The sequence below is a fragment of the Microtus ochrogaster genome, chromosome 7 (genome assembly GCF_000317375.1).
Source record: "Microtus ochrogaster isolate Prairie Vole_2 chromosome 7, MicOch1.0, whole genome shotgun sequence".
Classification (NCBI taxonomy): domain Eukaryota; kingdom Metazoa; phylum Chordata; class Mammalia; order Rodentia; family Cricetidae; genus Microtus; species Microtus ochrogaster.
Genome location: NC_022014.1, coordinates 71,229,789 through 71,251,079, shown reverse-complemented (window position 1 = coordinate 71,251,079; position 21,291 = coordinate 71,229,789). Strand labels below are relative to the sequence as shown.

At 48.4% G+C, this 21,291-nt stretch overlaps 1 protein-coding gene across 1 annotated transcript in view; it reads right to left on the bottom strand.

Moving 5' to 3' along the window:
• Fam117a (family with sequence similarity 117 member A) overlaps window positions 1-21,291 on the bottom strand; it is a 46,030-nt gene that overhangs the window by 1,572 nt on the left and 23,167 nt on the right. Inside the window, exons 2-7 of the mRNA XM_005350617.2 lie at window positions 15,533-15,702; window positions 7,783-7,878; window positions 5,000-5,110; window positions 4,449-4,583; window positions 2,590-2,791; window positions 1,308-1,458 (exon numbers count right to left, since the gene is read on the bottom strand). Of these exons, the coding sequence (XP_005350674.1) occupies window positions 1,308-1,458; window positions 2,590-2,791; window positions 4,449-4,583; window positions 5,000-5,110; window positions 7,783-7,878; window positions 15,533-15,702 (865 nt within the window). The remainder of the gene's footprint in view (window positions 1-1,307; window positions 1,459-2,589; window positions 2,792-4,448; window positions 4,584-4,999; window positions 5,111-7,782; window positions 7,879-15,532; window positions 15,703-21,291) is intronic.

Here is a 21,291-nt window from a genome sequence, read left to right as displayed (position 1 = left end):
CGTGCATGTCACAGGACATTTAACAGCATGCCAGTACCAACCAGACATCAGCAAGATCATGTCTCCTTCCTTTATGACAACTAAAAATGCATCTAGGGCTAGGGGTGAATGTGCAAGGCCTGGGTTCTATTCCCCACTATAGCAATCTATACATATAAGGCATTTCTCAGCAGGAAAAATGGTAAGATGAAGAAAGCCCAGGAGCTCTTAGTGAATGACTGATCAACACCACCTTCCTTAAGGGGCTAATGCAGAGTGGGAAGCTGGATGAGATGACTGTGAGACTGCCTCTAGCTTCACGCTGTGACGTCACGTGGACCAGTCAAAGTCTCACTTCCATCTATGTTCACGGTGTGGAATGAGAGAAGCTCGAAGAGCCCAGCCTGCGTAAGCTAAGGAAGGAAGCCTCTTCTCTCAGAGGACCACCAGGCAGAGTGGGAACAGTAACAAAGACTGCTGACAGTGGTTCTTTTCCAGAATGCCTACCACCATGGGTTGGTTCTCTTCTCCCTCAGCTGAGATACAAATGGTGCCCTCAATGCCCGAAACCCAGACCTAGCCAAATCTTTACTCCCACACCATGACTAAACTTCCTGGCTGCTATCGAAACCACAGCTTCCAGTGTGAATCTGCCCAAACGGATAGAAAGCTGCAGGAGGAAATAGAGCAAGCTTTCCCAGACCAGCAAAGGGGACTGGAGTGGCCTCTGGAACGGTCATACTCAAACCAACACAGATGGTAAAGAAATCAGTGAATGGCTTCGGAACCATCCAATATGATTTGAGAATATTCTAACACTCTTTCTTGCAAGAATTAGAGATTTCTTTCTGGAAGTTCATAACACTAGAACTGAACAGCAACCAGGGGGTAAAAAAGTACTGGCATGTTTGTTTGTTCTCTTTCATTCATTCATACTCTGTTGGCCTATCTCCCTGCCCCCCCCCCAACTCTGATTATGGTCTAGCAAGTCCTTACACTTTCCCCAGGGATGGTTAAAAAAAATAGAAGGAACAAAAGGCTTAGGTTTCAGATCTCTTTCCCTTCCAGCTCCCGCTGCGCTTGTGGCTGGCATGTGGGCAGAAAGCAGGTTTCTATGGAGATAATGATAAGCAAAGATTTAAGTGCTCAGAGTAGGTAATGTCAACAAGTTTGATCATGGAAAATCTGCGAGACTGATAGTCTGATGCTGACAGCACCTCTAGACTGGAAAGAGTAGAGAATGAAGAAGGACCTGTCAGATGGGATAACACGGGCTTACCCTCCATGCTGTGCCTCCCTCCCATGCCCATTCCATGGGATATACTCACGTGGCCTCCTCAAACACACGCACTCTCTCACAGCCTTCTGGGGGCTCCCGTTTGAAGACATAGCTGTGATTGGGCCGAGGAGAGGCAGCAAAGGCAAGGACTGGAGATGGACTGCCATCTTCTAGGAAGGCTGGGTGGCCTGGAGAGGAGGCTACAAACACAACAGGGTTGAGTAAAGGGGGAGAGAGGAAAGCCTCCACTTTCCTAAGCTCCAGCCTTCTGTGCAAAGGGGCCACGTAGCTCTGCTATTCGGCACATTTCATACTCTGCCATTGAGGATGGGGGTGTGGCTCAGCTGTAGAACACTTACAAAGGAGTAGGAGGCCATGGGTTCTATTCCCAGTACCACCACCAAAGGGACAAAAGTTGCTGAATTGATGGGAAAAGATTCCTTTCAATCCTGTATTCCCAGGAGCCAAGAGAGTGCCTGGATCTCTGACATGAAAGAAACTACCTGCTGTCCCTCTGACTTCTCCTGGGAGCAGTGCCCTGCCTGAGGAACACCGTAGCTTCATCCTGTCTGCATTTTGGAACAGCTATCCCCTCCTCGCATAGAGTCCTCCCATATTAACTCCAAGCGGCAACCTTGACTCTACCCCACTCGGAGGATAAAATTTCTCTCACTTTCTGTCCTGGAACTGCACTTTGCCTAGGCTGCAAATATTGACTTTATCTGTGTTTCTCTTACATTTATTCCTCCTCATTCTGCGCTCTGTTTATTTCCCTGTGAATATTGTTAGATTGTGCCCTTGGCTAGCCTACCTCATGGGGTTAGTGTGAGCAGTGAGTCAGATGGTGTGGGCAACAGTACTTTCTAACATATGGTGTTAGTAGGATTCCTGCCTCATATTCCAAGTAGATAGCCAAGGTGTGCATGGGATTCAGAGCCAGAAAGCTGAGATGTCAGTCTGGGTCAAACATGCAGGACGCTGAATAAGAGACTGCATTGTTTCATCTAGTTTATAACTGCCTTGAAGCTCTTGCTGGATATGAGCCAAGGGGTCCCTTGAATGGAGATGCACCGACTTTCTACCTCGACCCTCACCCAAATAACAGGGATAGGAAAGGCTGCTCTTTTGGGTTAGAGACTTTATAATAGAAACCAGGAGTCAGAATGCTGTAGAGCCATTATTATTCCAGGTAGAGTGTGTGGAACAATGACTCACAGAGACACTGATTGGTTCATAATAATGTCAGGCCTGGAACTGTTCAGAGCAAAGGCCAGTGGAGCCCCCTTCCTATGGCCCAGAACCAGCTCTAGTACCTTGGCTTCATGATTTACCTTTGTCACTGGGGATGGATGTCAGCTCCTCAGTGGCACCCTGGTGCTCCTCACGGCTGGCCTGGCCAGGAGGCTGGGGGGATGTCAGTGGCACAGAGGGAGAGCTGGTCATGTTGCCTGGCTCCAGGAGGAGGAGGGGATGGTCACAGCTGTTATTGTGTGGAGGAGCTGGGGCACGGTGCCCATCAGGGACCTCAAGTATCTGATGAGGAAGGAGAAGAGACTCAATCCGGGGCCTTCTCAGCCTGTGACATTGCAGCGACACCCCAGGAGACTCCCTGCACCTTCTCTCTTAGCCTCAAGGATAAAAGACTGTCATTCTCAAGTCATTTGTTCCCTGACCTACCTTCAGTCTAGGACAAACTCTCTGTTTCTCCCAGAGCACTTTGTTCTTTCCTTGAGGCTTGTTAGTCCAATGTACAGTGACGTTCATTTGTGTGATGTGATCAGTGACCCTCTGTGTACGAGTCTCTTGGACACAAAGTTGATTGATACACAGGGTGACATAAGAGGGGCAAGGTACCAGAACAGCGCACATGCTATAAGCCACTGCAGAACAAATGTGCAGATGGTTATCATACAAACATTGAATACCTATCTCCCTCCTTTTAAAACATCTGATGGTATCTGGACCCCAGTGAACGAGTTGTGTGCATGTGTTTGAGGGCATATGAAATCCTACATATATCCAATTTAAAAGGCAGCCACAAGTCAGGTGTGGTGGTTCATGCCTTTAATGCCAGCACTTGGTAGGCAGAGAAGCAGGTGATTTCTGTGAGTTCAAGACCAGCCTGGCCTACATAGTGAGTTCCAGGACAGCCAGAGCTACATAGTGAGACCTGTCTCAAAAAACCAAAAAATAATAAATAAAATAAAACTCAGCCAGTGGGTAATTAACAAACTGAGGCCTGCATCCCTCAGAATAACGTTCCGTAACTGAAATGTATCAGAATGAAAGTGTGCCCAAGATGGCAAAGAAGGTAGCTGGTCTGTAGGGTGGGGGTCAGGCTGTAATGTCCCCCGGGCATGAGACTGATCAATGCATGTCACCAGTAGAGACAGAGGGGTGGGAGCGGGGACTGAGAGTGAGATGGCACAAGCTGGGGCACATGCGGGTGAGGTGCCCAGTCCTCAGGGACCGGTGCGCTGACGGTTTCCTCCCCTGTGCTCATTTGTCATAGATAACCTCGACTGTCAGTTTTTTAGAAGTCAGAACCTCAGTGGAAACAATCTCTGGGCGTGTCTGTGAGGCATTCCTTAAATCTGGTTAACTGAGGTGGGAAGAGCCACCATAACTGCACATGGCACCATTCCCCAGGCAGGGGTCCCAGACTGAATAAAAAGTAAACTCAAATTGAACACAAGTACTCATTGCTCTCTGCTTCCTGGCCGAGGATGCAATGTGAGCTACACAGTGAGATCCTGATAGAAAAAAAATAATAATAAATAATAAATAACTACAGCCAGTAGGTAAATAACAAATGAGGCCTACACGCAGTATACCCAGTCCCTAATTGAACTGTGTCAGTATAAGAACTGTCAGTCACACCCTCTTGTTGCCATGGCTTCCCGAGCCTATGAGGAACCCAAAAGGAGCATTTCCTTCCTTCACTGCTTTGTCAGATGTCTGTCACAGCAAAGGTAGATAACTGACACGCCTGTCCCCACCACGAGGCCTTCCCTAGTGACACCCTGCTACCCCTGCTGTTCTTGTGCTGAAGTCCATTTGTGTACTTCCAGAAGGTGGCATTTACAGGTCATTGCTAACAGAGCTACAGCCTGAGAGGCCCAAAGAGTGACACTGTCACCTGCCTTCGTGCAGGTGCAGCCTGTCAGTACACTCGGCAGCCACCACTCACCCTCAGCAGCTCCTCTTCACCCTGCTCCTTCACAAACACCTCTTCCAGCTCCTGGTTGAGCCCTTCTAGACTTCTGTGCAGGCAAGGGCTGAGTCGCAGGACAGGGGATCCTGGGGGGAAGCTGGGAAGGGATGCCTAAGCAGAGACAAATGAAGCAATCACATCAAGTCCCCACCAAGTCCCAGGCAGTTTTCAGTTATGACCAGGGGTGCTAACTTTCTTCTTAACCTTTTTTCTACATTGGGCGCGGGGTGGGGGTGGGGGCCTGTAATAGCTGCAAATTGCAACAAACACATTCAGAGGGGCTTTCTCCAGGAGTGGAGTTTTGAGGCATCTAGGGGATGCTGTTAGTGTCGTTGCCTTAATTGCACGTGATTGCGGTACAGGAAAAGGGCGCTAAGACCAGTGAGCGGCCCTTTCAATGCAACTTCTGACCGCAACACATTCATGCGGCTCAGTGCTGCAAGGCTGGAGAGAACTCTGCACTCTGTACACTCTGCCTGCCAAGAAGGAAGACCGACGGGGTCTGGTGGTCAGGGGAGACAGCATACCCTCACGGCTCCCCGTACAGCGTGGTCCCCTTGGACAGGGGAGCTCCGTTCCTTCTCCTTCCCACTGCGGCTCAGCTTTGTCCTCTGCAGCTGTTGCTTCAACTTGGTGATCTAGCAGCCAGAGACGGAGGAGAAAGGGAGGTGAGGCAAAGTATACCGGTTCTTTCCCCTAGTTGAAGCCCCTACCCATGAAGATACAAGAAAGGGACAGGAAGGTCAAGTTTTTAATTTCAAAACAGATCAGTGGTGCGAAATCTCATGACAATCAGCTCCTCAACTAAGCTGAATACCCTGCTTCTAGACTTGATTTTTTTTAATTGCCATGCATCCCCCTAGGTGAATCAGTCTCCAGACAGAAAACATCTAACATCATGGTTATGGATTATAAGGGACACTTCCACTGAGATCACAGGGTACTCATGGTAGCACACACCTTTAATTCCAGCACTTGGGAGGCAGAAGCTGTTAGATCTCTATGAGTTCCAAGCCAGCATGGTCTACAGAGTTCCAGAACAGCCTGGCCTATATAGCAAGCTCTAGAACAGTTGGGGGTATGTAGAAAGACTCTGTCTCAAAAAATAAAAACAAAAACTGGCAATGGGTGGTCTCTGTTTTTCTATTTTTAAGAACCCTTTTCAGGAGGCTGGAGAGATGGCTTAGTGATTAAAAGCATTTGCCACTCGCTGCTCATGTTGTGGACCCGAGTTCAGTTCCTAGCAACCAAATGGTGGCTCACAACCATATGTAACTTAGATTCCAGGGGACCCAATGCCCTCTTCTGAATGCTGTGGGCATCAGTCATGCATGTGGTACATAGACATACATGCAGGCAAAACATTCATACATATAAAATAAATTTAAAAATCTGTAAATGTTTTCAAGTGTTTTTTTTAATTGTGTGTATGTATGGGAATGTGTGTGCACGTGAGTGCAGGTGCTCATGGAGACCAGAAGCCCTGGATGCCCCTGGAGCTGGAGTTACACGGAGGTGGCTGTGAGCTGTCTGAAATGGATGCTAAGAACTGAACTCTGGTCCTTCTTTGCAAGAGCAATGCACAATCTTAACTGCTGAGCTATCTCTCCAAATGGCTGTTTTTCTTTTCTCTTTCACTAAGACAAGATATCATTCTGTATAGTGCAGACTGACTTTGAGCTCACAACTCTTCCTGCCTTAGCCTCCTGAGTGTTGGAACTATAGGCACGTGTCTCCATGTCTGGCTGAAAGTGGCATTCCGAGGGTCAATAATAATTTCTCAAATGATATTCTCAAATATCCTAAAGGCTTTGAGACCAGAGAGTTTGGAAATCCAACCCTTCCCCTCATTTAAAAGTAAACTATACTACAGAAAGATAAGTTCTCTAGAAGAAGGACCACATTTCATCTGGACTCCCAGGCTCTATAACACTACAAGGTACCACTAACGCTGTTTATAGTCACGGAGGAACAAGTCTACTGTGATCCCAGCACTAGGAAGGCTGAATCAGAATGTTCAGTTTAAGGTCAGCCTAGGCCTGTATTATCCTGCCCTCTTCCCCACCAAAAAAAAAAAAAAAAAACCCTAAACCAAACAAACTAGCCCACAAACACTTTTGAATATGATTCCTATTAGACTTGTAATTCTGGGCTTTGAAACCCTGAGCAGGATGCAGGGTTTGAATACGAATGGGAGGGAACCTGATGGACTTCAGAAGGTATATCTGCTGCCCACTGCCATAAAAGTTACAATGACAGTCAAGAAGAAACCGCTTTGTTAAGTTATTGTTTTAGATTTATCTACTTTATCTGTATAAGTGTTTTGCCTGTATGCATGTTAGCCTAGTATCCGGAGAGGTTAAAAGAGGGCACTGGATTCTCCCCAAACTGGAGTTACTGATGGCTGTGTGTGACTACATGGAAACAGAACTAGGGTCCTTGGAAAGAACTCTTAAGCTCTGAGCACCTAGGAAATGCTTTGTAATTACTCTGGTGGGGACCGAACCCAGCCTAAGCAGCGTTTTGGGCTGCATCTCCCAGCCCAAGAATGTGCTTTTCAACTTGTACTGTGGATCAAGCAGACCATGAAGACCATGACTCCCCACCCTTCCTGTGCAGAATTTGTTTACTCTGCCATTCAAGGCTTTGAGAGCATTTTACGTTTCCACTTGGCCTTGGCCTTGCGATCCGGTCACTTTCCGTTTTCTCAGTGCTCCGAACATCAAGGAGAGCAGAAACCGCTTCCCTCTGAATGGAGCAGGGATGAGGCCTGGAAAATTGACCTTTTCTTTGGAGCTGCCACAAGACACTTGAGGTGAAGTTGGGTTACCAGCCTTGGAATTCCAGCCTATGGTTTTCTCTCTCAGTCTCAATGCCTCCAGCCCTCCTGGGGCAGAGGGAGGGCCAAGACAAAGCATTCAGGATCTCAATATTACTTTTTCTCTTCTCTTAAAAGAAAACTAGGTAGATGTTTAAGTAGTAAATGAGGCTGGGAGCTCCTGATTCCCAGGGGCTTGTTCCCTGCCTTCCTTCAGTCTCTGAATCACTTATCAGGGTCCAACCTCAATGAGACCAAGGCAAACAACTCTCCCAGTCTGGGTGCTAGAACCATCAGCAGCCACTGGCTGGGTTTTCTCTAGCAAGAGGGTCTGTGGTCCTACAACCAGGCCAACAGAAGGTTGGGAGTTAGTGAAGAGCCATTTCCTCAGAAGGAGGCTGGCAGGAGGCAGAGAGACTGTAGTGTAGCTATCCTCATGGGAAACTGTCACACAGTGCCAGGAGACAGGGGTTGTGGAGAGAGGGCACTTACCTCTTTTCGATGGTCAGTGCTGCCCCAGGACGCTGATCGCTTGTGCATGCAGAAGCTGGCCCGCTCACCTTCCGGCTCTTGCCAAGATAGGGGTGTCTGTAGAAAGACATGCAGTAAGACAGACAGCTCTGCGGGCAGGAAGCAACCAGGCGGTTTCCTGGATAGAGGTGGTGGCCTCTGAAACCTTCTCACATCTGTTCATCAACCTCATGGACACACCCATGCTTTATTCTTCCAGGCAAGGAAAGGCATGGGCATGGCCTCATCTCGATTTTCACTCTCCAGGAAACCTTCCCTAATGCCCAACAGTGCCAACCCCCTCTCTCTTTTATTATGTGTTTGGTACTGGGGATGAAACCCAGTGTCTTGCATATGCTAGGCAAGCGGTAGCACTGAGCTACGCCCTCAGCCTTCCCGTATCACTTTCTTTCATGTGTTACATTCCCAGTCAGTCTGCGTATATCCCAGTGGTGGGGCCAACTATTGTCCCGCTCCCAAGCAGCTTCAAAAGAGCCCTGCATCCTTTATTCTCACCCTCTGTGTGCCCAGCCAAGGCCAAGTGCATGGGAGTTCATCAAAAACAAGTCACCAGACAGGATTCCAAGAGGAACCAGGAGAAAGGTCTCCCTGGGTACCTCTGGATGAAGTAGGTGGCAACTGTGTAACATGTAGCCTCCAGCTTATTTCATCACCCAGAGGGAGTGTCGGGGACTCCAAAGTCCTCCTGAACAAGCAAGGAAAAGACAGTTTCAAAAAATGGAGCCAGAATTCTGAATGGCCTGTTCATGCCTATTCCCCACGGGCCTTCCTTGCTCCCCATGGGAAGGACTTTCCGTTTGCTGCCTTCCTTTCCCTGCTGCATGAAGACAGGGGATCCAAGATGGTGGTAGAGGAGTCCCCACTAAAGGAGGAAGCTATTGGCTTCAAGCATGGCACTCAAGAGGAAGGCCCAGATCCCCTTCCCATTGCCAACATCCTACTTCCATTCCAGGAGAGGGGCCAAGGGGTGTGCCCCAGTGAGACCAGCTCCTCTCTGACTACTGTGCACAGGCTGCCAAAGCCCAGGGCCTGGGAACCAGCTCCTCTAAGAGATCTGCTGACCTCCCCCAGGAGGCTGCTGCACTCAGAAAGGGGGAGGATGGGGGAAAACAAGACTCCTCACCACCCAACAGCTGCTAAGACGAGCTCACAGGGCAGTCTGAGCCAGGGCTGCCTTGTGCGACAGCTGCATGCAGAGAAGCCACCGCAGATGGAGCCTCTGGCCCTTCCTGTCTGCAGCTGCCCTTAAGCAGGACCTTTTGCAGGGCTATGCATCACAGCCTGAGCAGGACAACTGGCATCACCAGGGAACACATCCTCAGGCCCATTGCCACCATTCTTCCTTTATGAACAGGGAAGCCAGGAATGCAGGCAGGTACCCCATAGCCCTCAGGTGAGGCTGGCTCTTACAAACCTGGGAACCAAGTAGCTGATCTCCCTCCAAATGTCCATGTCTCTCTAAACCAGGGTGTGAGACCTCAGAAGAGCAACACGGCCAACAGGGAAGACATAGCCCATTTCTCCCTCGCTTGCTAAGACTCTGCAGATGCCTGCACGCCCACCTTGCCTGGGACGCCTACGCCAAGCTCGCAGATCACCAGTGCTGCTAGTACAACCAAGTCCCACACCTCCTTCACCCCTGGAAAAGGAGCAAAGAGTATAGAGGAGAGGTGGCAAACCAGAGGATGAGGCACAGTCCCTGCCTCTGAGAAGCAGGTGGTGGAAGAAGGGGAACACCCTGGGTCAGCTTGCACCTGGCTACTAACACTTCTTCAAATGCTCCAACTCCCTTCTCCTAGGAGACGGGGAGGAGTCGGAGGGAAGTGTGGACTGCCACAGGAGTGGGGGAAGGATGTGAAAACCATGGCGGTTGGGATCTCCTCTCCTCATCCGTTTCTTGTCTCTCTCTCTCCTCAGCAACCACATTCCACCATGGCCTGCTCTGTGCAGATGTAATATTAAGGGCCTCACTTTATCTCAACATCTACCTGCCCAAAGGGATCGTAGCCCAACCCCTCCTCCCAGGTGCTCTCTGTCTTGCCCAGGTGAATTTTCAAGGACAGCCTGGGCTACACAATGAGTCCAAGGCCAACCTGGGTTCCTAGTAAGGACCCTACCACAAAAAGTAAAAGAAAAAAATGGCTTCTGAGAGCACGGCCCTGCCAATACTTTCATGTTGAGTCACTGCAACTTAACTCGGAGACTTCTGGAATCTAAAACTCTGAGAGAATACACATCTGCTGTCCTAAGCCATGAAGCCTGGGGTAGCTGTTAAGCAGCCTGAGGAACCTAACAGAGCAGGGTGGCCCGGCTTCCAAGCTGCTTCCAGGCTGGTGTGAGTACTGTCAAGCCTGGCTTGTATCGTGGCCTAGCTTCCTGCCTCGCTAACTGCAGTATGTCAAGTGGGGGAATTGTGCCTCTGGTTACTCAGGAACAAAGGTCTAGATCATGGTCTCTTTGGGGGACAGTAAAGTCACAGCTAAGACCCATCTCAAGGAGGTCAGCAGGTAGGGTCAGGCCAAACTGTGGAGCAGCCGGTATAAATGGTCATTCTAGCCCCTTTGTATAAAGGTGAGTCTGGGCATCAGAGATTAGAAAGTCATGCTTTTCAGGGGAATCATACATGAGAATGGACTTACTCCACACCCTGGCTAAGGGAGCAGCTGAGTGAGGGGTAAACTTTGCTCACCATGAGTGGAGTGGCCAGCTGTGCAGCTGCTCAGACTGTCAGAACTGGACATGCAGAGGTAAAATATGAGTGCCTTGCCAGGGATTTAAAGATTCCAGGGCAACACGTGGAAGGACAGACGGGCATGGAGGTGAAAGACTGCTTCCCAAGGAGCTAACAGAGCAACAGAAGGAAGGAGGATGGAACCCTCCACACTGGAATGTCTTTCTTGGCCTCCAAATCAGCTAAGTTTCTACCTGGAGGTCATGACCTGAAGGGGAAGAGTCCAGGCTCCCAAAGTCCCCTGTGCCTTGGCTCCTGAGCACACTCTAACGGCAGAGCTGGGCCAGGTCTTAAGAGCATTACCCACTGTACCTACTGGAAGTGAAGAGCAGTGTGGGACCTGGCTGGAGAGAGATGGCTGGTCAGAAGCCACATGACGAGCTCAACTCGGCAAGCCAGTCCCTTAGGACTTCGGCCAAACAAAAAGTCTCTGGGGGTGGTCCACTGGCCAGCACTGAGAACTCTGGCTGCACGTGGCCCAAAGCCACCATTTCTAACTCAACAGTGACTAGATGACCCTCAGATTTTCCACCGTGGCTCCATTTTCAAGCATTTGCTATAGTGCAGTCAAACCATGTACTGAACCACTGGTCCTGGTCGCTAGTTTGGAAAACAGGCTCTGTGCCCAAGCCCTCACACCCACAAAGAAAAACAGTTTTTAAAGGCATATGACGGTCACACTGAATTATGTGCCATCAGAGAGACCAAGGCAATAGCTCAGGGACAGGGAGGACCCCTCACCCCCACCCCTGGCACCACAGGCGAACAAAGACAGAAAGAAGTCCTCTCCAACCAGTAAACTGTCTCCACCTCTGGTCTTTAGGATGCTCTGTGAAGCTGTCTGTTAAGGACTTAGGCTATCCTCCATCCCCCAAAGGATAAGTTAGAGCTATATGCAGGGAGGGAGAATCACAAAGGCTTTCTGTCTTACCAATTAATGAAGCAGAAATGGGGATGGAAAGAAGCAGAGTGTGGGTGGAGCCAGGCAGGGCTGGTACCCAAGGTCCCTTCTGTGGGCAGGATGCCACCAGCTGGAGAATTTTACTCAGACAGTCATCCCAGCTGTGGTAAGCCCACCTCCCCCCTCAGGAAAGTACAAGGATTATATGCTTTGCACAGCAAGAAGGGAGAGAGGTGACCACAGCCACTGGCATGTGCTGCTATCGCTGGTCCTGGCCTGGGCCCAGCCACTAGAAAAGACCAAACCAAAGCACTCGGTGGCCAGCTCTGGGTTACCAAATGACCCGGGGGAAGGGTGGGCCACAGAGAAGAAAACACACTCAAATAAACCCAGGCCAATCTGAAAACCTCTTCTCAGACACAGGACTTCCCACAGAAAATGGAGATGCCACAGGGGTGGGGCTGGGGGAGTAACTTTCCATTCCTTCCTGGCCCCATCTCAGGAAGATAATGCTGGGGACTGCTGTTCACACCTTTCACATTGTTCCCGCAGGCTAGAAACTGCTGGGCTGGAAGGAGAGCTCAGGAGTAGAGCGTGTGGACCCTAGCATGTGCAGGCCCTGGATTCTATTCTCAGCACTGCAAAAGACACAAGCCGCAAAGCAGAGGACCCCTCCCCAGTTGTCAATCACACCCCTTCACCTTCCTAGGGTAGCTGTTTCCCCAAGTAAGACCCTCCCATATCCCATGTGTTCCTCTTGCCTCAAATATGTGAGGAACCAGCCGGGTGGTGGTGGCGCACGCCTTTAATCCCAGCACTCGGGAGGCAGAAGCAGGCCGATCTCTGTGAGTTCGAGACCAGCCTGGTCTACAAGAGCTAGTTCCAGGACAGGCTCCAAAACCACAGAGAAATCCTGTCTCGAAAAACCAAAAAAAAAAAAAAAAAAAAAATGTGAGGAACCTAGCTATTGCTGCCCGAGGATGGGCTTCTTACTTGACTGAGGGCACAGAACGTGGCCAGGGGTTGCGGACAACAATGCCATAGACACAAGTGCTGAGTGCATCTAATCTTCTGCCTTAAGCAGAGGACTGGAGTACACAGTACACCCAGCTTTCTAATGGCAGATGTTCTGCGTCTGGGACCTAGCTCTGACATTGACTTGGGATGAGCAAGGCCCCTGGTCTCTAGGGGTTTCTGGGAAGGTGCTGCTTAGCCTCAGGCATAACTAAAAAGCATGTCCCCAGGAGCGTTGGATAAGATATGGTCTCCATCACAAGGCATTTAGGCACCCAAGAGAACAGTAACAAGTACCTGCCAGTTAACTGAATGAAACAGACCATGAAATGCTGCACTGTTACAGGTAGGAGAGAAAGGGCCCAAGCGAGGGGAAAGGTAGGAATGACTGGCTTGCTCGAAGCACCTGGGAAAGGTCTGGCACCCACCATTCCTAATGGCTGCAAAGCTTTTAATGCACTCGGGATGTGGCTCAGGGGTAGATTACTAGCCCTCATCTTGGGCTCTATCCCCCGCATCACAGAACTAACTAACTAACTAACTAACTAACTAACTAACTAACTAACTAACTAATTAACTAACTACGTAAGCTTTCAAAGACCTCTTAAAAGACCTAGCCTAGCATCCCTCCTCCTCTTTTCCTTTTCCCACACTCCCTGAAATTTTCTTCTTCATTCATCCTTTCTGGGTGATCTCTCTCTGTTTAGAAGGAAGTACAAGGTCTTCTGGGGAGATGGCAATTGAGCCTAAGGCTTTCACAGCATAACGCCCGTGCTAAAAATGGCAGCTTGTGCCAGGCTAGGGGCCTCGTGCAGGAATTTGAGTGGAGCCCAAAACCTAGAAGCAGAAAATTCCCTGAAGAGCAGGACTGGAAGACGGGCAAAATGCATACTTGGGTTTGGATGCTTATGCTGATCAGAATTCTCCCACCTCTTGCCTGCAGCCACAATATTGACAGGTTGCTAAGAGTTCCTCGAGGGCTGGAGCCCATCCCGGAGAAGAAGAAAGCTGGAGGGCCGGGCCTTGCCAGACCCATGGAGGCACATCGCTGACCTCTGTCTTGCTGTGGCAAGAAGCCCAGACTTGTTATATAAAAGATCTGGCCTGCAGCTGGAGCTGAAGCAAAAACACGCAGTTGAGAACCCAGGCCACTCCACTTGGCCAGAGGATGTCTGAGGCCAGGCCTGCCTAAGGGTGACAGAGAAAGCTATGTGAGGAGTGGGATGGTCACTTTGCAGAAGGCTGGCAGACAGAAAGTGACAGAGGTGGGGATAAGTGGGCCACATAGCTGATGTCTAACAAAGGATGCTCATGAGTTCGCCTACTCGAAGCCACCTCAAGCCCCACTCCTGCAGGAAGCCCTCACGGATTAAGTACATCATCTGGCCTGAGCCAAAGAGAAAGGAGTATGTCCTCCTAGGTCCATGAGGGAGAATCATAACCTACCTCGTCATAGGATAAAGGGGGAGTAGTGCTGGACTCCTCTCCCCTCCCCTGCACATCTGACGAGGACCACTGATGTCACCTTACAGGCTTAAACTTGTTTCAATTATTTTTGATGAAACATGGGGCATTTCTGGGAGAATTCTGCTCCTCCAAACTTTGCCAGACACCCACCCCATGACATCCCTTGGCTGTTTGTTCACTGGCCTTCAGGGAACTGGAAACCAGGCTCAGAGAAACCAAATCTTGTTCCCACTGAAAAGGAGTGCACATTCAAACATTCATTAATACCACTTGAAAACGGATCTCACAAAAGGAAAGGAGCCAATGGGACGTGCTGAGAAGGAGGCAGAGTAGGTTGCATGGGAAGGGGGCTCTGTATCCCTTGGCCACCAGGCAGCATGTACGTGGGCAGATGATACACCCTTCTCAGCACGCAAAGAAAGAGCTGCCACACCCCGTCTTGTCCTGGTACTCAGAATGGAGGGTGTTCTTTTCCTGCATTTCCACCTAGCAAAGAACAACTCAGTTGTTTTGAAGTTGAGCAGGACTCAGCCTAAGTGGCCCACAGTGAGAGCCTTGCTCTCACCATCTTAACTGCTGAAAAGAATGAAGTCCTGAGTCAGACTGAAAAATCCCTTTGGGTGATTTCCAGATAAGATGGCTTCTTGCTCAGGCTAACGCTGTCTTATCCAAAGGATGGACACATGAACCGGGCGGGTGATGGTGCATGCTTTTATTCCCAGCACATGGGAGGCAGAGGCTGGTGGATCTCTTTGAGTTTGAGAACAGCCTGGTCTACACAGAACAGTCAGGGCTACACAGAGAAACCCTGTCTTGGAAAAAAAAAAAAAAAAAACCCGGTGGACACAAGAACCAGATGGTCTGTGGAGGTCCTTCTAAGGACACGACTCTTCATGAAAATCCAGGAGAGAAAGCTGGGCTCCGCAGGTCTCAGAGGGGTGCTCCAGAGCCTTGTCAGGCTGCTGGCAAGACGTAGCTCCTCACAAGAATGCCCTACTCTGATTGCTCCAATGGGATGAGACCTGGCTCAATACCTCTTTGACCACTTCCTGGGATGCTTGGGGGAATGCAAACTGGACTGAATGTTGGCTTTAACTTAACTTCAGGAAGGCAAAACTCATTTAAAAAATCCCAAATTCCAATTCGGGCGGTGGCGGCACATGCCTTTAATCCCAGCACTCAGGAGGCAGAGGCAGGCGGATATCTGTGAGTTTACAAGAGCTAGTTCCAGGACAGGCTTCAAAGCTACAGAGAAACCCTGTCTCAGATATAAAAAAAAAAAAAAAAAAAGCCCAAATTCCAAAGTTGGCTGTGGAGTCCCCACATATAAAATCCCCCTGAAAGCCAAACTGAAAATCCCAGCTTGACAGCTCTCTTCCCCAGGAAGGTGGGATGCAAACTCTTTTTCACCTACATGTACAAAGAAAAACAATAGCAATAACAAAATCTCTGGTAAACAGTAGAAGATGAGAAGCATCTGTGAACAACCAAAACCCAGGACAAGTCATTTCAATGACAGAACTCAGGAGTAATGGACCAGAGGCCCCCTTGCCAGCCCTCCTACCCCTCTTGATCCCATTAGGCGACAGCGGCATTACCTGGGTGGCCTTGTCATTGGTACAGCAGTTGAAGGCCCCATCAGCATCTCGTGGCCACTGGCCCAGAAGGTAGGAACTGAGGACGGTGTCCAGGGAGAATGTACGTCGAACCTGGGGTGGCTGAGGCCTACACACTGACTTTTCTGGGGCCACCGAACATGGGACACTGGCTGAAAGAGAGCACAGCCCGCAACGCCTTGACATCAGCATGGAGGAAGGAGTCATGGTAACCAGCCTCCTCTCTTGCAGGACACCTCACCTGCAGGCCATGTCTTCACGCCCCTCTCCCCCAGAAAGAATTCAAAGCAGCAAAGGCACATCCTGTCTGAACAGCTTTCCTGACTTCACTTTAGCGCTGGGAATGATTGCCACCATTTCACATTGGAATTAGAGGTTATGTTTTGTATGTTTGCTTGCTTGCTTGCTTGTTTTGAGACAGGGTTTCTCTTTGTAGCCCTGGCTGTCCTGGAACTAGCTCTTGTAGACCAGTCTGGCCTCCAACTCACAGAAATCCACCTGCCTCTACCTCCCAACTGCTGGGATTAAAAGCATGAGCCACCATGCCTAGCTTTATTTTTTTTAAATATATATTTATTATGTATACAATATTCTGTCAGTGTGTATGTCTGCAGGTCAGAAGAGGGCACCAGACCTCATTACAGATGGTTGTGAGCCATCATGTGGTTGCCAGGAATTGAACTCAGGACCTTTGGAAGAGCAGGCAATGCTCTTAACCACTGAGCTATCTCTCCAGCCCCATGCCTAGCTTTAGAAATTATTTTAGACTCTGAGCCCGTAACGTCCAAGTCTCCATACAGAGACTCTATGGAGGAGCACTGTTCCCCAGCCTTTTAGGGAACCCCATGTTCACAAAAATCAAGCTTTCTTATTTTCTGCCCTCCTTCTTCACCCCTGTATCCATTTTAGGGCTTTTGCACTGAACAAACTTGGCTCAATTCATTTTTAAAAAATATATTTTCTTCTTTTTGTGCAGCTGGGGACTGGCTACAGAGCCTGATACCAGATAAGAAGCATTCTGCCACCAAATTGTATTCCACAATTTCATTTTTCCCTCATTTTTTTGAGATAGCATCTTGCTCTGTTGCCCAGGATAGCCTTGAATTGGCTATGGAGCCCAGGCCCACCCAAAACTTTCAATCCTTCTGCCTCTGTCTCCTGAATAGCTGGGATTACAGCTGTGTACCACCATGCCCAGCATGAAGGAGTCTTCCTATTTGCTTCAGCCCAGCAGTTTCAGCAGGGCCTGGAAAGAACCACAGAACTCCAAGAAGAGGAGTCCAGTTTAGGAAACTATCCAAGTCTGCAGGTCTTTTTCTCCCCCTTCTTTGCCTCTTATCTGAATGGCAAAAATAAAAAAAGGGGGGGGCAATTATAAATGCATTCATTTCATTTTACACTGGTTAAAGATTTCTGGGAGAAATTAAAAGTTGAAACTGTTTTTAAAACGTAAGGGTTCTGGAATCATCTGGAAGTTTCAGTGATCTGGGTTGACCCTGTTTTCCATGGCCACGTTCAAAACATTCCACTATCTGCAGATCTATAAAGAGTCCCCTTTAAACAGAGCAGAGCGCTTTCACATCTGTAGTAATCCCTTGGTAATTTATGTGTATATTCAGCACAGCAGAGAGAACTAGTAACTCTAGGTATAAATAGACTTGAAGAGGTTTATATTAAAGAGACACAAAACGATTGGCAGTTCCTCAAAAAATTAAACAGAGAATTCCCTGAGGGTCCAGAAATTCAACCTCGATATTCTCCTCAAAACCTAAAAACAAACCTGAAAGCAGAGATTTGAAAAATTATTCATACACCCATCATCATCGCAGCACCAATTATAATAGCCCCAAACCGGAGGCAACCTGTACAATAGCATTGAAGGTGCAAGGCACAGCAACTCGGACACAGACAAGCAGGCAAATGCCGGATGATTCCGTCTCCAAGAGGCATCTGGAATAGGCAAATCCATGGGGAGAGAGGGAGGCAGAGGTGACCACGGGCACAGGAAGAGGGGGAATGGGAGTTATTGTTAACAAATATTGACTGTTGGGATAATAAACAATTCTAGAAATGATATGGTGATTGCTACACTGTAAATGCCCTGATGCCACTGAATCGTAAGCTTAAGATGTGTAAAGTGGTCAATTTTACATTGTTTGTTAGCGTAGTTAAAAAAAAGACACCAACAATGTCACATTCTCCAAATTAAGTATTTACATATATTTTGAAAGGCCTGTAATCAATATAAACTATTCTATGTTATATTATATTTTGCCTTATTCCAGTCACTATAAATTCCCAATTCAAAGTATCAATGACCTACATATTTGCCTTTTTTTTTTTTTCGAGACGGGGTTTCTCTGTGGTTTTGGAGCCTGTCCTGGAACTAGCTCTTGTAGACCAGGCTGGTCTCGAACTCACAGAGATCCACCTGCCTCTGCCTCCTGAGTGCTGGGATTAAAGGTGTGCGCCACCACCACCCGGCCCATTTTAAAGACTGTATGATATCAAACAGTAATTTCCTTAACCATTCTTTTTTTTTTTTTTTTTTGGTTTTTCAAGACAATGTTTTTCAGTAGCTATGAAGCCAATTCTGGAATTTGCTCTGTAGATCAGGCTGGCCTTAAACTCAGAGATCTGCCTGCCTCTGCCTCCCAAGTGCTAAAATTAAAGGTGTGAGCCACCACTGCCCGGTTTTAACCATTCCTATATTACTGAACATTCTTCCTCTCTAATATGGAGCTCATCAATGTTAGTACATAACCAACTTTATCCTTAGTTTTTAATTATTTGACTTTTGTAATATTTCTAGGTCAACTCCCTTGGCCAGCAAATAAGTACTCACTCAGAAGAACTTCAAAATGACTTTTAATGACAAAAGTGGTAAGTACGATTTGTCGAAAAGTCAAGAAATGTATACATCAAACAAGATACCAAAACAAAACAAAACCTCAATCTCATCACTCAGAGATAATCACTGTCAATATTATGATATACTGGTGGGTATGGTGGCACACACCTTGAATCCCAGCACTCTGGAGGTAGATCTCTGAAATCTGAGGCCAGTCTGGTTTACACAGTGAGTTCTAAGCTAGCCAGGGCTACATAGAGAAACCCATCTTAAAACAAACAAACAAACAAACAAAACACCAGTATCATCACATCATCATACAATTCTTACCTTCTAAATGTGGACACACATTCATTTTAAAGTTGGAAAATGGGCCAGGCACCAGGAGGTGCTGGCTTTAATCCAGCACTCAGGAAGCAAGGACAAACTGATCTCTGGGAGTTCAAGGCCAGCCTGGTCTACAGAGTGAGTTCTAGATCAGCCAGGGCTACATGGTGAAACCCTTCCTCTAACTAACTAACTAACTAACTAACTAACTAACTAACTAACTAACTAACTAACTAACTGATTAGTAATGGAAGCACATCATAATACTGTTTGGCTGTTTATACCTCCTTTCCAAATCAATAATTCTGATTACAGCATACTTTTGCAGGGAGGTTATTTTGTTGGTGTTTTTAAAGCATGGTTCTGTTTAACAGCTTTGGCTATACTTGAACTCACAGAGATCCGACTACCTCTGCCTCCTGAGTGCTGGGATTAAAGGCATGAGCCACCATAGTCCTGTCATTTTTGGTTTCTGAGACAGTATCTCACTACAGCACCCAGGCTAGCCATGAATGTCTAACGGCATGCACCACCACCACCGCCTGGCATTTTTGGCTTTTTGAACTGTTCTCTTTATATAGCCTAACCAGGCCTTAAACTTGCACTCTGCCTGTCCCCAGCTCCTAAGGATTAGGACTAGAGGCAGTTATCACCATGTCTGGCAATACATTATTTGAAAAGATCATGTAACATCTCTACGCTAAAATTCTCCAAAGGTCCTTTCAAAGCTGGAAGTTGGGAGCCTGCAAGATGTCTCAGAGGGAAAAGGCACCTGATGCCAAGCCTAAAGGCCTAAGTTTGATGCCCAGGACTCATAGGTAGAAAGAAAGAACCAACTCCTGAAAGTTGTCCAGGTTGTCCTCTGACCTCCACTCTCATGCCATGGCTGTGAATATGTGTACCTTACACACACACACACACACACACACACACACACACACACGGTGTCGAAGGCCCCATGTGTGGCCCACCTCATCCCAGACGTGGTGCTCTGTACCATTTCCCACAGCTGACCTGGCTGTCTCTCCTCGGCCTGGTGTTGAAATCTGAGCTATTTTCCAGGCCAGCCTAACTGCTTCCACCTCCTCCCCATCCTCCAGATCCTGGGAATCCCCTGCAAGGAGTGTCTCAGAATGTCTTGCGTTTGTTCCGTATACTTTGTACTCTTCCCGTACTTGCTGGTCTCTCTTGGCGCACAGGTATTTGTGACCCCTAGATAATGAACAGCCAGTGAGGTCAGGCCTGGCTTATCTTTGTAGCCCCCTGTGGCTACAGCATAGAGCTGGCAGTTGGCAAGAGCCCAAGTACTTGAATAAAACTGAAAAACCTATAGTAGAAAGATAAAGCTTCTATAATTACACCAGTGAATCTATACAGATCCCAGGCCAGCGCTCACCTTGAGTAAAGACCCCATAGCCACTTGTCTATCTGTCCCCCTCGGAGGCTCTGGATAGCTCACCCTCTTCCTTTAGTTCCCCATAACCTCGTTACTGCAGTAAGTTGGTGACAGGCCACTAGTTCAAGCCTCAAGTTCTCCTTCCATACAAGCGATTCAATTTCAATTCTGCACTGGGCTTAAGATGTAAAGTGGTAATTCAGATATTTCTGGGGACTTCTGGTCTACAACAGAAACCAGCACAGACACTGAAATGCTGTCCTATAGCCCTCCGTTAAGACTGTCCCTCACAGCCCAGTGAGAAGGCAGGGCCCCTAGACAGCACCTATGCAATATTTCATGACAGATAATTAAAGGGGCAGGTGAGCAAATGTAGCACATTGGCGAGGATGTCACAATCCTGGAGGCTGCTGCTTCCTCCTTCTGAAGGACAGAGACTGTAACCCAGGGCTGAGGAACAGTGATGGGGAGGGAGGTCACTCAGAGTCACCTGCCCTGTGCTCTCCAGAGACTCTAAGCAGCTCATGCTTGTCTGGTATTTCCTGGTCACGCACCCTGGGTTGCAGTCGCACCCTGGGTTGCAGTTACCTTCTCCTCTCTTGTCAGCCGTGGGAAGGGACAGGGAGACCGAAGAAAGTCAAAGGGCAGAGGAGCAGCGCCTGATGACACCCCTCATCTCAAGAAGGCGGCAGCAACCTATACCTAAATCATGCCTCTTTTCCACCTCCTGGAGGCTGCTGGGTATCTTCAGGGGACTACCATTCTAGCTCCTCAAGGCAGGGCAGAGGTAGGGCAGGCCTGATTTCGGGTCTCCTGGCCTTAGAATCTGTCACAGAGGAATCTATCACCTGGAGACAATGGCAGCCACACACTTTACATCGCCCTAGCTAGTGAGCTACTGCTGGGGTCCAATTTCAAGAACAATGAAGCGAGCAGTGTGTCACTCATAGCCCTAACAGACAGTGTCCAGTTAACACTCAAAACCTGGAAGTGGTATGAGAATCAACCATTATTCCACTTGATATTGCATTTTTCCCAACCTCCCTCTAAAGAAAACTCTTCACAAAGACTGAGACGTGTTCCTCCATATATACATAAAAATATCAGAAATAGCCGGGAGATGGTGGCGCACGCCTTTAATCCCAGCACTCGGGAGGCAGAGGCAGG